Source organism: Micromesistius poutassou (genome assembly GCF_964030765.1).
Source record: "Micromesistius poutassou genome assembly, chromosome: 12".
NCBI classification, from domain to species: domain Eukaryota; kingdom Metazoa; phylum Chordata; class Actinopteri; order Gadiformes; family Gadidae; genus Micromesistius; species Micromesistius poutassou.
In genome coordinates this window covers 7628003-7644779 of record NC_140282.1, presented here as the reverse complement: position 1 = coordinate 7644779, position 16777 = coordinate 7628003, and the positions used below count along the sequence as shown (strand labels likewise).

Here is a 16777-nt window from a genome sequence, read left to right as displayed (position 1 = left end):
ACCGTAACCTCTGCTCTACTGTAGACCGTAACCTCTGCTCTACTGTAGACCGTAACCTCTGGTCCACTGCAGACCGTAACCTCTGGTCTACTGTAGACCGTAACCTCTGGTCTACTGTAGAGTCTAGACCGTAACCTCTGCTCTACTGCAGACGTAACCTCTGCTCTACTGTAGACCGTAACCTCTGCTCTACTGCAGACCGTAACCTCTGGTCTACTGTAGAGTCTAGACCGTAACCTCTGCTCTACTGTAGACCGTAACCTCTGGTCTACTGTAGAGTCTAGACCGTAACCTCTGCTCTACTGTAGACCGTAACCTCTGGTCTACTGCAGCTGGACGGCGACGTCACGGAGGAGCGAACCAACAACCTGACCAGCCAGCAGCTTATATTATTAAATATATAGAACTAGATATATGATATTATAAAACGGGTGGCTTAAATCAAGCGATCTTATATTGAGCGTATACACACAGCTATGACGCCCGTTCAGTTGACAGAGTAGTTCAGTATCACTCCGCGCCTAACTTGAACTGTTGTTTATTTATATATAAAAGCAATAGCATAGTTCACTGAAGCCTAAAAATATGTTCATTGCTGGAGAGGGTGGAAATGTTGTAAAGCAATAGGCACAGCCTGTCGTGATCTATTGCTTAATTATAACTATAGAACTACAGGACTCTATTATAACTCTATATATGCTATTATAACTCTATAATATATTTAGATAGCTTTGTATATTATATATATATATATATTATATTATAACTCTATACACTATTATTACTCTTTATTACTCTTTAGAACTACAGAACTCTATTATAACTCAATATATGCTATTATAACTCTAACTCTATAACTATATATGCTATTATGACTATATAACTATTATAAATCTATATATTCTATTTTAACTCTCTCTATATATTATACGATGTATAGTAGTGTGTGTGTGTGTGTGTGTGTGTGTGTGTGTGCACATACTATGTTCATACATATATTATACAGGCCATAGACAAGACGAGATGTTGTTAGGGTTAAGTCTACATGATTTAATCGATGTAGGCCTACCGTGTGCTTTATATATTATTGATAGTTCTTTAAAAGTTACCTTTGCCAAAATAGAACCATAGGCCTGTTACCAAAAACTATTCTGGGTGGAGTTTGTATCCAGGGTGGATGTAATAGTAACCAGTCAGGTTATATATAACCTGACTGGTTACTATTACATCCACCCTGGATACAAACTCCACCCAGCTCGGTACACAAACTTCTCTTTAGAAGTCTTTATTTCTATCTACTTATAGAGAGACCCTGTGTGTGTGTGTGTGTGTGTGTGTGTGTGTGTGTGTGTGTGTGTGTGTGTGTGTGTGTGTGTGTGTGTGTGTGTGTGTGTGTGTGTGTGTGTGTGTGTGTGTGTGTGTGTGTCTGGGAGGAGGGACGGGGTGGCCGCGTTCCCCGCTTTATGACACCTTGAGGATCTCCAATTAATACATTCTGGTTAACAAAGGCTTTGTTTTATTGGGGTACAGAGCGGCGCTCATAATCCTGACAGAAGTATAAGAAGTCGTGTTTTTTCATGTTTTTTCAAAACATGGGACTTTATTCCCGTGCTCTCATGGAGAGACGTGGGTTGAACTCCCAACCAGGGGACCTCGGCCCGTGGACCTCTTGGAGAGACGCGGGTTGATGTCCCATCTGGGGACCTCGGCCCGTGGACCTCTTGGAGAGACGCGGGTTGATGTCCCATCTGGGGACCTCGGCCCGTGGACCTCTTGGAGAGACGCGGGTTGATGTCCCATCTGGGGACCTCGGCCCGTGGACCTCTTGGAGAGACGCGGGTTGATGTCCCATCTGGGGACCTCGGCCCGTGGACCTCTTGGAGAGACGCGGGTTGATGTCCCATCTGGGGACCTCAGGTTGTGGCTCTCTGGAGAGACAGGAAGGACTCCCATCTAGGCCTTGATGATTGTATGATAGGCCTTGGATCACTGTTTGTTTGTTTTATGGATTATTGTTTGTTGTATGTTACTGTACCGTTATTACCCAAATATATGACCATAATTGTTATAAGTTCCGCTGAGTCTTTATTCCCACAATACTACCTCTCAAAGTAACCAGTTGATAGTTAAGCTTAAACCCTCTCTGAACGCGGAGAGGACCGTTCAACCACATCATGTGTTGATATTCAATGTTCACAGTCTCCTAATTGTTCTCCTGCAAGCAGATCTTAGAAGAGTTTATAAAAACATCCTAATGCACACAGACATTTGAGTTTAAAACAGGGCTTTATTTATGAAGACATATAGTATTTATTAACGTGTTACAATAAGTTTGACTCTGAAGTCCACGAGCGCTGCCTGCAGTCTCATCAGTCAAATATTATTATTTGAATATACTTTGACACGAATAGATAGGATGCTCTATTTTCAGACATATTACAGAAAATACAAATACAAATTATTTTCATAAAAAAAAAGAATTCGGCAGTCACAGTATTTATTAACTTTAATAATACATTATTAACAATAACACAGATTACATCATCTATTCAGATGTAGGCATTTAGAATTGAAACAGTCAACAACTGTGCCAAGTCAGCCCACCATAATGTAAATAGTGTAAACATGTAATCCTCTAACATCCATGTTGAGTGACGTGTGAGTGACACCTGTCATTGACGGCCAACAGTTTACTGACCGGTTGAAGGCCTCGTTTAAAACTGATCTATATGATCAGATATAATAATCAGATAATGTACAGTTCATCCCTGATGAGACACCCCTCTCCTCGACCTCCTCGTTCTTCTCCTGCTCCACAAACCTCAAACTTGAGGAAGACGTTCTTCTCCTCCTTTAGAACTTGAGGTACTCGTTCTTCTCCTGCTCCACAGACTCCTCTAGAACTTGAGGTACGCGTTCTTCTCCTGCTCCACAGACTCCTCTAGAACTTGAGGTACTCGTTCTTCAGGCGGCTGAGCCGGGTCCCGTGGCTGCGGATGATGAGGGACAGCAGCTCGTGTTTGTCCTTCAGGCCCAGGGAGAGGTCCAGGGTGTCCTTCAGGACGTCCCTGGTGTGGACCACCATGCCCAGGAAGTCGTCGTGGATGCGGTGCTCCGCCTTCAGTTCGTTCTCCTGGCTCTGCTTGAACTTCACCTCCAGCTCCAGCAGAGACTTCTCAGAGTTGGTGAAGGCTTCGTTGATCTGCGTGGTTTCCCTCCTCAGGTACTTCCCGTAGCTGTCCTCCCCGTCCAGATCGTAGGAGATGCTCTTCCCGATGCCCTCCAGGACCCGGGCCGAGTCCTCGATCTGCCGCTTGATGATGGTGAAGTCGTCCCGGATCACCGAGTCGTGGTCCTCGTCCAGCCCACACTTCCGCTCGTCGGTCATCTTGAAGAGCATCTGGCACTTCTCCGGGTCGTCGTTCTCCTCGTAGTCGCCGTCCGGGACGAAGTAGTGGTGGAAGGTCCCGTTGGACATCTCGGGGTGCAGCGGCCCGCGGTACGACGCCCCGCCGGCCGAGAGCGTCAGGGCGCACAGGACCAGGAGGAGAACCGCCATGGAGCCTCTGAACCCAACACCGAACACCGAGTCCTGGGTTTAACAGAGTCCACAACCGAGAGACGACTGGACCAGACTTTCTTAACTCAACCCACCGGGGAAAACCAAACCATGTCGGAGAAGCTTCAGCGTCCCGGTGAGCTTTTAGGTCCACAGGGTGTAACTAGTCCTGGTAGAGGTTGAACCAGCGCCGACCTAAAGCCCGTTACTCCTTATTTCCGTAAAACCTCCACTACTGGTTCGACGAAGAGCTCAGCGCTGAACTTCCAACACAACATCTGGTCTGTGGAGCGCTGGTTTGTGGAGCGCTGTTTGGGTTCGACCCCCCGGCTCAGGTTACAGCCTCCGTCACCGAGGACTCCCCCGGCTCAGAGACACCTCGGAGAGGGGTCTGGTGTCAAATATCACTACAGTGTCGAACAGGCCTCTGTGGGTTAATGCATTAATTCATCGGCCTACATTGTTTGATAGGGACTGTTTTTCCAGTGACGTGAAACTCATTCCTCACTAGAGAACACATTTCCCCTTAAGCCTATAACATATCATAGCATTTGTCTTTCTGCTATCTGTTGATTGTTTTTTGTATTAATATATCTACACATTTTAGATATACATACATTTGACTATTTTGGTCTGCATTGCAATTACATTGTTTCAGTAAATAATATATTCATTGTTTCTGACAATTAGGAAAATTGAATGTAGCCGAAGGAATCTGTCCAAGAAATACTTTAAACAGTGGTAAGTAATGCAGCAGTAGGAAAGTAAGTGTGCCTGTCTGTCTGTCTGTCTGTCTATTTGTGCTTCCCCTCAAAATAACTAGTTCATACTTAGGCTTGAACCCTCTTGACATTCTCCCTCACCATGTGTCTGAGCCCTGCTACCGTCCAGGGGGACAGTGATCAGGTGGACTCATAAGGCTCAACATGAACATCAGACTGGACGGGCCGCTAAACCATATCAATCTCCCATCTCCTTTATTCAGGGTGATATTATTTTGGGTCTTGTTTGAATGTTGAATGAAGAAGTGTGTGAACTCCGGTGAGTCGTGGAGATGTAGTGCTGAGCAATAACCATGGAATCACTGGTACGTGATACATGGAAACATATGGCTGGGCAGAATCTGGGGGGAAAGAGGAGGTGGTTTACAGCCTCACGTCAACCGGGGGCGGGGGGGGGGGGGAGCCAAAGAGAACTCACTTCAGCAGGATTTATTAATGTGAAGGACAAGGCTGCTCTGTTATTACTGCAGCGGTAATAAAGCTCTGCACTCTTACTGCTGGAAAATACAAGTTGAAGCCATTGCAAATGTACTGTTGAGCACCATAATGTTGGATAAGTTCAGTCAATAGTTGCCAAACTTTTTTTCTTTTAATATTTTTTAAACAATAAACTTAACCATAGATAACAAGTTTAACTATTGAAAATCTCAAGTGGAAAATGAGTGTCGTTCAGAGCCAATGTTGCCACAACCCAAACTGATTTGTTTGAACCTGAGTATATAACAGCGCTCCTCCTGATTGGCTACATGGGGAGCTAAACCACTCTAATGCTAATAAACTGAACCTCATCATTAACCCCCTGTCACCTTTCAAGTCACAAAAGATATTTGGATTCACATCAAAACCCAATTCCCAGCATGCCATAATCAGCATAATAATGGTGATTATACTGAAATGAATCATCTAATGCAAATGTTCCACATCAAAGTTCCCTGGTAGAGTGAGAACAGAGAAGCTCTCTACGAAGTGGACCCTTCTTGAGATAAGCTCAGCATCTTAAGGGAGAGGTTGGTAAAAGTTTGGTAGAAGTTAAGTTAATCCTGTATCAGTACATTTGAGAAATCAGTGGTATAAAACTCCCTAATACTCCCAATACAAACTTCATAGTACTGCCAAGTAATGACCTCAGAAGGACAGTTATTACTATAAAAACACAGCTGCAAACAGCTCTAATTGTGAAACTCTTTAAAGAATGCTCAAAGTGACGATAATGGCTTCTATTCTTCTCGGCCTCTGTCTGGTCTGGTGTACCGATGCCCTCATCGCAGTAGAAGCCAATTGTTCAGTATTTTTATTTGGGGATGTTTTTTTAACAGGGCTAGGAAAAAATATTGGCTTGGATTGCTATGGGGTAATGAGTCGTGAAAAGAAAGGAGTTGAACGAGTGGGTTTCTGCTCTTCAAAGAAGCAGGGAAGAGAGTTCCCTGAGCAGTCCTCTGAAGGCAACAGTGGAGCAATTAAGTATGAAAGCCAACAGGGCCATAATTCACTGCACTTTCCAAATGGCCTTCCTGAATGCTGTTATGACACCACCTGCATATATATTTATTTATATATGTGGGTTAGGGTTAGGGTTAAGCTTTATTAAGCCTTTTTAAGCTTTCTTAACTGTGCATATACCTATGCATTATTTGTAATAGGCCATTCAAAAAATATTGATTTATTCTTTTATTAGAATTGTGCAAATCCCTTTGCTACTGGCTGTGTTTAATTAATGCCTTGCTCATGGCAACTGGCTGGTTAAGTTCTCATGGTTTTGAAAACATTACATTTAAATCATATGTGAATAACTGGCCTTCTGTGTATGCTTGGTCAATCGATTCTCCACTCCAACAACAACCTGTGTAAACCCTCTCATAAATTGGGGTGTGCAGTATAGCGTTTTAATTGGCTCTAGACACACCCTCACATCATGACATTGTAAAGGGATCCGTGTTTATGAAGGTGGAATAAAGTGTTTGGTGACGTAGGATGGAGGGAAATGCTTCGCCAATTGTGAAGAATGTTTTGATCAGATATTGAAAGGTAATTGTATCAAGTATCTTCCTTTCAGCATGAACAAATCATACGTGATATATACACTTAGATTCAGCCAGTGGCTATGGACAAGTCCAGGTCCCCATCACTCCCACCTTCACCTCTGTGTTTGTTCCTGTTTGATCCCTCCTGACTTATTTAACGCACCATGGACCTTTCAGAGGTTGAAGGTATGCCCAGGTCGCGTAATCCTGGAGACTTTTGCCCCTGCTTGGATACTTTCATAGTATTTTCCTCTGACATCACTTTCACCATAAAAAAAACAACAAAACAGATCGGTGCTACATGGATTGACCCTCGGAATAAAACAACTCTCCAGCCCAATGTGGAGTAGCTCAGCATCTTGTCCGAGAGTGGTTCCCCTGGTGCCTCATTAGGTAAGGCTTCAGCTGAACGGCCCACACCTAAGACACCTGCAGCGATAAGAGCCTTTAGGCCTGCTGGGATTCTATAGATGCTTTAAACACTTCTCTCTTCACCCTTTCATTCCCTGGTGGTGCCTAAGGACAACCATAAAGGTAAATCCCACCCCACTGAACTAATGGATCCCAGAGCCCTGGGTACTGAGGGGCAGTACTGGGTCAGAACCAGGTATTGATGAGTGATCATCCAGTACATCCCACTGAACCATAGCTCAGCAGGATGAAGAGGTGGTACTTCTGGGCTGTCACAGAGAAGTACCGTGAACATAGTCTTGGTTCCACCGTAGCAGTTTGTGCTGCTACAGCTCTCTCAGCGTACCGGCAGAACGTCCTAAACACTGATAGCCAGCTCACTCTTTAACAAGAATCCAAAAGGAAATACACAACAGCCAAGAATCCTGGAAAACTGGATGGGGAACGACTTAATCGTACGTCAATGTATGACGTGATTTTATGTTTTTTGTGCTGGTTGTATGTTGCTGTCATATGTTGTTAATATGTTGTAACACGTCCGCCCTCACGTTGCTCAGCCAGCAGGTGGTCATTCTTCTGCGTTGCCCAACCTCTTGATCATCAATCACTGCAAAGCTGGAATTCTTGCTCATCTGGTTTAAAGCTGACATATTAGGGCGTCTCTCTCTCTCTCTCTCTCTCTCTCTCTCTCTGTGAGTCTATGAGGTGGTGCCGTTGTCCCAAAGTGGCCATTGACAATACTCTCTAGTGGCGTCAACAGCTCTACGGATCCATTCACTACGGTAAGATGGATGTTCCATTTACCTTTCAGTACTACACATATTTGTTTCCATCTTGGTTTATTTCTCTCAGAAAGTATTGATCAATTGTTAATGAGGTTTGTATTTTTAATGACAGTTCTGTGATCATGCCGGTGACCAAACAGCCAACCGCCTTCGCCCCCTCTGACTTCCAGAGCAGCCTCTACGCCATCTGTGGCGACTGCAGCACATGTACGGATTAATGGCACCACGTATCACTTGGTGAAGATTCAAGGTGGTGGGGTTGTTTGAGTTCATCCTTCCACCCTTGTGTTGCAGTCTGCTACGGCCTGTTCTGCTTCCCCTGCCTGGCCTGCTCCATCGCTAGCGACATGGACGAGTGCTGCTTGTGTGGCTGCTGCCCGGCGCTCAGAGGCGTGTACCGGACCAAGTACAACATCCGGGTGAGTCCCCAGGAGGAGCAGCGTTACAGGGCTGCTGTGGGGTGAGGGGGTCCCCAGGAGGAGCAGCGTTACAGGGCTGCTGTGGGGTGAGGGGGTCCCCAGGAGGAGCAGCGTTACAGGGCTGCCGTGGGGTGAGGGGGCCGCGTGTGCATTGACATGGACACTAGATGCTTAACATTTGATCCATGGGTTCACTTCTTTAACCCACTGCATGTTTCCAGGGATCCCTTTACAAAGACCACTGTGCGTATATGTTCTGTGGAGCCTGTGCTATCTGCCAGCTGAAGAGGGACATCGACTCAAGGAAAGACCAGGGCATCTTCTGATTCCACTGGCGTAAGTTTTACAATAAATTACATATATATATATATATATATATATATATATATATAGTAGCAATAAAAGTAAATAAAAGCAATAAAATAAAAGTATGTACACACATTTTTAGAATGTAGTTCCTTCAACCAAAATCAAGTTCTACGTTAAAGGTAATATGTTCTTATTAATGTTTTAATGTGTTTTAGATGCTGTGTTGTGATGGGTGACCTCAGTTTCAATGTTCACTGCATGCGAAGAAGAGAAGGCTTTCATAATTATGTCAAGTAATTCAAAATGTATTTTGTTTTCTAATCAACTGTGATTTTTAGTTTTTAAAGGGGTGCCATCACGCCACCGGGTGGGAGTGTGATCAGCCGCTACAAGCTGTTTGATCTGCCCTTCCCTGTGGCTTAGTGACATCACAAGGGGGCGTTTCCACCTAGATGTACGCTGGATAGATCGGTCTCCCAGCCTACCCAGTGGACTGTGGCAAATGTTGCTGATCTATCCGTCATGCATCTAGGTGATCAATCCCACTTGTGATGTCACTAAAACACAGGAAGAGGCAGTTTTTCAAAGGGCTTGTAGTGGCTGATCCCGCCCACACCTGGTGGCGTGACGTCAGCCCTCCAATGATGGGCGACAGGGAACTGCACACTGACCTCTTTCTTGACTTTATGACCTTGCTACTGCCAGTACTTTCATACTGTTCACAATTAAAATATTAGTTAAACTGTGCTCATATTGTTACAAACAAAGTTAATTAATTAATTAATTAATTAATTAAGTGTAAATGCAACATTAATAAATCTACCTGTTCACAAATTATTGATGAGTAGTTTGTTCTAGCGGTCCTCATTCTTGGGCTCGGCGGCCCGGCCCTCAATTTAAACAATGAGGAGGTTAAATGATGGTTGATCAAGACAGACTGGTTTCACATTCTGATTGATGACTGGCAGCCAGTGACTCACAGTGGGATTGAAAAGTAATTTTAGAGCATTCATTCCAACCTGCTGATACCTGGAGGTATTCAGGCTGAAGCTAAAGCCTTTTAGTCCTCTCAACGACAGGGGGTCTCTGCCAGGGGGCTGGGGTGTGACTCCAAGTTATTCACTCATTTCTATATTTGTCTTCGATAACATCAATATATAGCATATGGAGAACACAAGGTCGACAGTATGACGGCAGCAGCCTGATGAAGAGGTGGGGTGAGGAGAGAGGGCATGTCTCTGGTGGCCGAGCGGAGAGACAAGGAGACAGTGAGCCTCCCGCGACAAAACTGTAGAGGAACTGGTTCCATTGTTATCGACTTCTTAGTCAGAATGTCAACAAAGGGCCCCGTTGCGCCCCATGCTGTGGTGCCTTAGGCTCACCAGGACCCAGGGGACATTATAACAACCCCAAACGTAGAAGAATGAGTTCAGCACACGGGTTTACTTTGGATATTGAAAACCCAAGAAGAAAGCGGAGGAAAGTGTTTCTTTGAGTTTCAAAACAAACCCCAGGTGACATTCCTGGTGAATAGAGCTCATTCCACCTAGAGCGAGGCCATTGTCCCCAGGGAATTGCACCTGCCTCCTTTCTTTTGAAGTGTCACAGGTTTGGACTGTGACTTTGTATATCTTTGTATATCTCTCACATGGCTTTTCTTGGAAGCAAATAACCAACAGAACAGCAAGTGACGTGTAGAGTGTGGCTGCGATCTGCTGTGTCCATGTGACCGGGTTAGGGTTAGGGGCTAGGATTAGGGTTAGGGTTAGGGGCTAGGGCTAGGGTTAGGGTTAGGTTAGGCTGTAGCTGAGCAGCTAACAGCCATCACACACATACACACACACGCACACACACACACACACACACACACACACACTCTGAGATCAATGGTCAAAAGAATGTGTGAGTAATAGGACCAAAACAAGGCACTTCCATTCTGGATCCACTGATGAATGTGTTCAGACGGATCCATTCCAGGGCCGTGAATCAGCTGGACAGGCTGTGAGGGGTGAATGGATGGGAGCCATACAGAGAGTCGGTCACAGTCAGACGGACCTGGGAGGGACTCACACTAATCTATGTTCCCTCTCGGCACAAGAACAGTCAAAGCAGCAACATGTAAGAATCTGAATTGTAGGCTCCTCTACAGTGTCTGAGTGCAATTCCATTTTACACCACTGTTGTAAATGTGTCAACAAGCACTCGTGTCTGCAGTAGTTTCACCGTCTTAGACTCATCAGAAGCTAGTTAAACTAGTTAAAGCTAGTTAAACCCGTACCTTGTGCGTTAAATCCCAACTGGAGCTCCGCTAGCCATGCACTCCTTCACCTGCTTTTCACCGTGAGCGACACAACTGAAGTCCCTCTCAGTCTGAGGTGGGGACGTTCCTGCTGGTCGACATTGTAAAATAAAGCAAGGGACATCACCTACCAGAGCTAACACCACCTACCAGGGCTAATATCACCTACCAGGGCTAACACCACCTACCAGAGCTAACATCACGTACCAGGGCTAACACCACCTACCAGGGCTAACATCACCTACCAGGGCTAACACCACCTACCAGGGCTAATATCACCTACCAGGGCTAACACCACCTACCAGGGCTAATATCACCTACCAGGGCTAACACCACCTACCAGAGCTAACATCACGTACCAGGGCTAACACCACCTACCAGGGCTAACATCACCTACCAGGGCTAACACCACCTACCAGGGCTAACATCACCTACCAGGGCTAACACCACCTACCAGGGCTAACACCAGGGCTAACATCACCCACCAGGGCTAACATCACCCACCAGGGCTAACATCACCTTCCAGGGCTAACACCAGGGCTAACATCACCCACCAGGGCTAACACCACCTACCAGGGCTAACACCACCTACCAGGGCTAACATCACCAGGTCCAGCCAATAACAGCAAAACACCAGGTTTGGTCTCAACAACAACATGCAACTGTGAAAGGCTTTATTTTGGGCTATTTAATTATATATCCTGCTCCAAAACTTTACCGAAATACATCACAAAATAAACATATAAAAAGTATTTCTTAGCTTCTTGACCAGTACTTGTTTACTCACATGTTTGCTTCGTCCAAACTGAAAACCATGAGCTAGCTTCTTGTAGCTCATAGATCCAGTGGGGATGTTGTGCCATAAAGAGTTTTTATTACCCCAAAACTTCCATGAGATGACATATTTTCATGTTGGTATAGAATACATCAAATAATGCATTAGACTTGCAGAGTGACTCTTCTTGGTGAAAAGACTAGACTCATAAATATCAAGAGAGGCCCAAAATCAATCAGGCACAGACAGACTCCTCTGCCCTGAATCGTTTTGCCCTTGACTCGGAAAACTCATCTTTTCCAAGTATAAAATACCAGATTAATAAACAGCAGAGAGAGAGAGAGACGCAGGCTGGGGGGGGGGGTGCAGGTAGTGAGGACTCTGCAGGACTCACAGCTGTCCTTTAACGAACATATGTTGTGACCAGCAGGGAGCAGCGCCCTGTAATTACCCAGAGCACTTAGCTGGAGGTCACGGGGGGGGTTGGGGGGGGCCTATAAAGCTGGACCCCCAGCGTCTATCAGCCCTGGGAGAAGGGGGGGGGAGGGGGGGGAATGAAACAGATGCTTTATGAGAAAGCTACAACCAAACAACGGGTTGTTGTTTACAACAACTGAAAGGACATCCAAACAAATAATGCAATGTGCAATTTGGGCCAGGCCGTTTACTCTGTCTGTGTTCTCTGTCCTGTTCTGTTTTTGTGTTGCTGTGTTTAACACAGCAGACCGCTGAATGAAGACCTCACCATACTTAGTGTCAGTAAGGAGGGAGCACATTCCCTCCCTCTCTGGTGGCTAGCACTAAGAGATGAGCACATCACACCGCTCTACTTTAGAAGCCCTGTGTCAGCCCAGGGCACATCTGTATAGAGGGACACATCTGTATAGAGGGACACATCTGTATAGAGGGACACATCTGTATCCTGGACACATCTGTATAGAGGGACACATGTATAGAGGGACACATCTGTATGCAGGGACACATCTGTATAGAGGGACATCTGTATAGAGGGACACATCTGTATAGAGGGACACATCTGTATGCAGGGACACATCTGTATAGAGGGACACATCTGTATGCAGGGACACAGGGATCTGTATCCCGGACCTTGTTAAATCTACCGACGTGTTGCAGAGCTGCTCTCAGGCGCCGGGCACGGGCTGCTTATTATAGCCGTGTGTGCACATGCTTTCCGTGCGCTGTAAGCAGTTCCTGTGGTGCTTGGCCCGAGGGCTGAGACAGTGCGGTAATGCCTGGCCTCGGCCCCCGCTGTATGAATGGTGGCAGTGGCTGTGTTTATGTTCTGCCCCGGGGGCCCGGCCACAGGAGCGGCCCTGTCCGCACCGTCCGTCCTCCACCAGTGCCCTGAAGGGCCGTTCTGTACCTGAAGGCGACGGAGAGTTCGTCTGCGCTATGAAGAGACCAGTACTGCCTCAGAGTCTCCGTCCACACGAGGCCTCGAGGACAGTGGAAATCTGGCTTGCAGAAATGAACCGCTATTAGTGTCAGCTTAAGAAGATGAGTTATGAATTATCTTTGTGACGGTAACTTTGATGCAATGTTTTACTCTTGGCCGTATGTTATCTGTGGGTTTGGTCGTCGAGGTTCCCAGATCTGTGGCTAGGATTTTCCTTTCTCATGGCTGGATCCAAAGTGGGTGATTTACAGAAGGATTGTGAAACAAAACATACTTGCATAATTATAATGGCTGACTACTCTGAGAGTCTGCAAAGTTTAGCTCATATGGATGCTCTTGGCTGTCCACACTCCAATATATTGATTTGGTAAAAATGGGATCACTCTTAATAGTCCTCAGTTTAGTTGTGCTAAACTGGTGTTGTCCACGTTCACAATGTGATTGTGACGGTTTCATACAGAAGACCTTAACATAAGTTCCTCAGATGTCGGCCATACATCACTTTACCTATAAAGGGGAAAAACAAACACTGAACAAGCAGGGAGCATGTGAATCATCTGCAGATTCACAAGCATGATCAGCATGATCATAACCCTAACTCCAAAGATGCTCGTAAACTCAGCCATGTTTAATGTTGTCATCTTAGCCTCCTAATATCCATTACATAACAACCTCACAATTTGCCATTACCTGTTTCCTGAGGACAACAAGTCAACCAAGAGCACTTTACTCCCTGCATTCCATTTTGCCACCGTCATCAATTATTAATGAGGTTCTAAACGCCACCAGCCAAGAGCCAAACTCACAGATGTGACGGCTGTGCATCACACTACAGCTCTGAGGCACATGAGCATTGATGTGAGACTTATAAAAGGTTTATGTACAAGTGACATCAGCGAACTGGACCCAGTCCTGTAACAGGGAGATCGTAACTGAGGTTGTTGGTTTGAACCTCTGCCACGTCCTGCTATAACACCGCCGTCACGTGCTGCCATTCACTGTAGACAATGTGGACATTGTCCAAGAACAACACAAGCTGTCATTCAGCCACAAACATCTCAAGCATTCGGATCATTCCTCTCTCAAAGAAATGCCTCAGTGGTGCGGGAGACTGGTAGGACTGGACAGGTGAAGTGACATCAGAATGATCGTCTCACATAAACAAAAGACAACCTACCAATGGCCGCCCTGGGCCACGCGTCTAAAACAGCCAGACACGCCTCAGACTCAGAGAACACGCCAACAGGCCTCTGGCTCTGCAGCGGGAGCAGACTCAGACCTCTTGTTCTGCTGAGTGTTTGTGTCTAATTGATGAAGTTTCACTCACAGCTCACACAGGCAGTCGTCACCTGCTGGCCTGTTTCCTGACAGATTGGATACGCTCACACAGCGGCGGGGAGACTAAACTAGGTCACTGGATCCCTGAGTGCCGTTCCTGGGCCTGTGGGTTCCTGTCTGCACCGTCAACGTGATGTGTTATTATTTCACTTATAAATGTTTGGATTCTTCTGTCCAGATTTTCCTTTTCCCGCGGAGATACGATGGACTCTGAGTGTTGTTGTGAAGTGGATCAGCATATGGAAAGTGATGTCATCACTGTGGAAGGCTGCTCTCTCTCCATCTCCCTCTCTCTCTCCCTCTCTCTCCCTCTACCTCTCTCTACCTCTCTCTTGCGCTCTTTCTCCCTCTACCTCTCTCTCTCTCTCCCTCTCCCTCTCTCTCCCTCTAACTCTCTCTTTCTCCCTCTCTCTCTCTCCCTCTACCTCTCTCTCCCTCTCTCTCCCTCTACCTCTCTCTCCCTCTCTCTCTCTCTCTCTCCCTATCCTTCTACCTCTCTCTCTCTCCCTCTCTCTCCCTCTACCTCTCTCCCTCTCTCCATCTCTCTCTCCCCCACTCAATTTCTTTCTACTCACCTCTCTTGTCCTATGAGTCTATCCTATCTATTTATTAACCCTCTCTGTCGTTTTATGTCCAAAGTATATTTAATACTGCGGTACGAAGACTCTTTAACTTAGTAGCAGTACCCTGCAGTGGTCAGGCAGTCACACGTCTCCACTGTAAACTATAGTATATAACAGTATATATATCTGGTATCAACTATAGTATACAACAGTATATATCTCTGGTGTAAACTATAGTATATAACAGTATATATCTCTAGTGTAAACTATAGTATATAACAGTATATATATCTAGTGTAAACTATAGTATATAACAGTATATATCTCTGGTGTAAACTTTAGTATATAACAGTATATATATCTGGGGGGGGGGGGGGGGGGGGGGGGGGGGTAGGGGGGGTGCCATCAGTCACTCAGGGCGAAGCTGAGCGGCGGCTGCCGAATGTTAATAACATGTCCCCGCTCGGCAGAGGCTGCAGACGCCATCTGCAACACGGTACAGAACCAGAACCACTGTGGAGCAGAACCAGAACCACTGTGGAACAGAAGCACTGTGGAACAGAACCACTGTGGAGCAGAACCACTGTGGAGTGCAGCGGGCGTGGCCGCATGGAGCCACTCAGGCCCGGGTCACAGGGACCCTCCTCACCGTCCACTGGGTCTGGACACTCTGATATTCTACCTGAAATAAAACACACTTCAAACGAGGTGTCCTATTTGAGTAATTTGTTTTTTCGGAGTGGTCCTTGTGTATTTCTCTATCACCTATTTTATCCTGGGTTGAACATCCTGTGTGGAACACTGAAGAGCTCTCTGCTCTGCCCGTGGACCAGTCTCACGAGCACAAACCAGTCAGAAGAGGGGTTTTAGAACTGGGATCGTAATGAAAGTCTTTCAGTGGGCTGCAGGTCTGACGCCCGTATTTGGGGTTCCTGTGAGTTACCGTCTCTGTCAGTCGGGCGTTCTTGGATGTTGCAACCGGTGCCCGCATAGGATGATGCTTCCTGTCTGCGCGCTGCTGTTTCCAAGCAACACAAAAAAGTCACTAAAGATGCAAAGATTGCCGCAAAAACACACACACACACACACACACACACACACACACACACACACACACACAAACACACAGACAGGCAGACACACACGTGCACACCCACACATGCGCCTAGCAAGGTGTTCCTAAACAAACTATTACAGCAAGCATAGCTGACCTCAAATGTACTGTACATGTGGGAACATCAATGTAGATCAATGTAGGTATTGTCATTTTAATGACATTTTAATTGGTATATTTAGAGCTGTAGGTATGAATCAATGGATACTTCCTAGTGGAAATAAATTGATTCTGGAAAAAACGTTTTTTGAAAGTGAGTGACTATTTGAGGAGCGAGGGAGCCAGGAGATTGTCCTATACTGACACCTAGTGGTACGAAGCGGTTCAAACGAAATAATTATGGATAATAAAAAGCTCGATTTTAGAGTAGCAAAATGTGCCTATCTAAGCATTGTGCGCTTTTAGTTAGTAGCTCGAATCCCTCATTAAGCTGCCTTGCCTTGAGAGTTCAGTTTGAAAGCTGCTAAAATGTTTTTATTTGTCATTAATTGCATGTCGCTCACTAATGCAGTGTGTGCATATGTGTGTGCGTGTGTGTCACACACACGCACGCACACACACACACACACACACACACACACACACACACACACACACACACACACACACACACACACACACACACACACACACACGGAGGTTTGTCGTCTGATTCATTGTTGAACATTTATAACCCCCAAGCTTATCGTTGACATATCGTATGAGTAGACTTTCTATCAGCAGATGCCTGTCATCTTATTTTTTTTATATTAATAAGAAGTATTACAGATCTTAACATTTATGATAATACGTCAATGGATTGTAGGCCTAAGTACTTTAGAGCTGATTAAAGCATCAACAGTCCAGTAATCCAGACGCTGTGTCTTCACTAATATCTCCTTTAGATGAGGACGTTGTATTGCTATATTGTATATTGTTGTATATTGCATGTCTGGTCGGGTGTGTTTGGTCATTCCATTGATTGGTATTTGATTGTCTCACTGTG

At 45.7% G+C, this 16777-nt stretch overlaps 2 protein-coding genes across 2 annotated transcripts; one reads left to right on the top strand and one right to left on the bottom strand.

Annotated features, from left to right (window-relative positions):
- Nucleotides 1-2291: 2291 nt before the first annotated feature.
- On the bottom strand, nt 2292-3824 carry fibinb (fin bud initiation factor b). Its single transcript, XM_084476108.1, has one exon. The coding sequence runs from the start codon at nt 3557-3559 to the stop codon at nt 2942-2944; it is 618 nt and encodes a 205-aa protein (XP_084332234.1). The 5' UTR covers nt 3560-3824; the 3' UTR covers nt 2292-2941.
- Nucleotides 3825-7423: 3599 nt separating this feature from the next.
- On the top strand, nt 7424-8603 carry LOC311356689 (placenta-specific gene 8 protein-like). Its single transcript, XM_084476498.1, has 5 exons — nt 7424-7555; nt 7671-7765; nt 7853-7977; nt 8199-8313; nt 8502-8603. Exons 2-4 carry the CDS (start codon nt 7681-7683, stop codon nt 8301-8303), a joined length of 315 nt encoding a protein of 104 aa, XP_084332624.1. The 5' UTR covers nt 7424-7555; nt 7671-7680; the 3' UTR covers nt 8304-8313; nt 8502-8603.
- The last annotated feature ends 8174 nt before the right edge of the window (nt 8604-16777 follow it).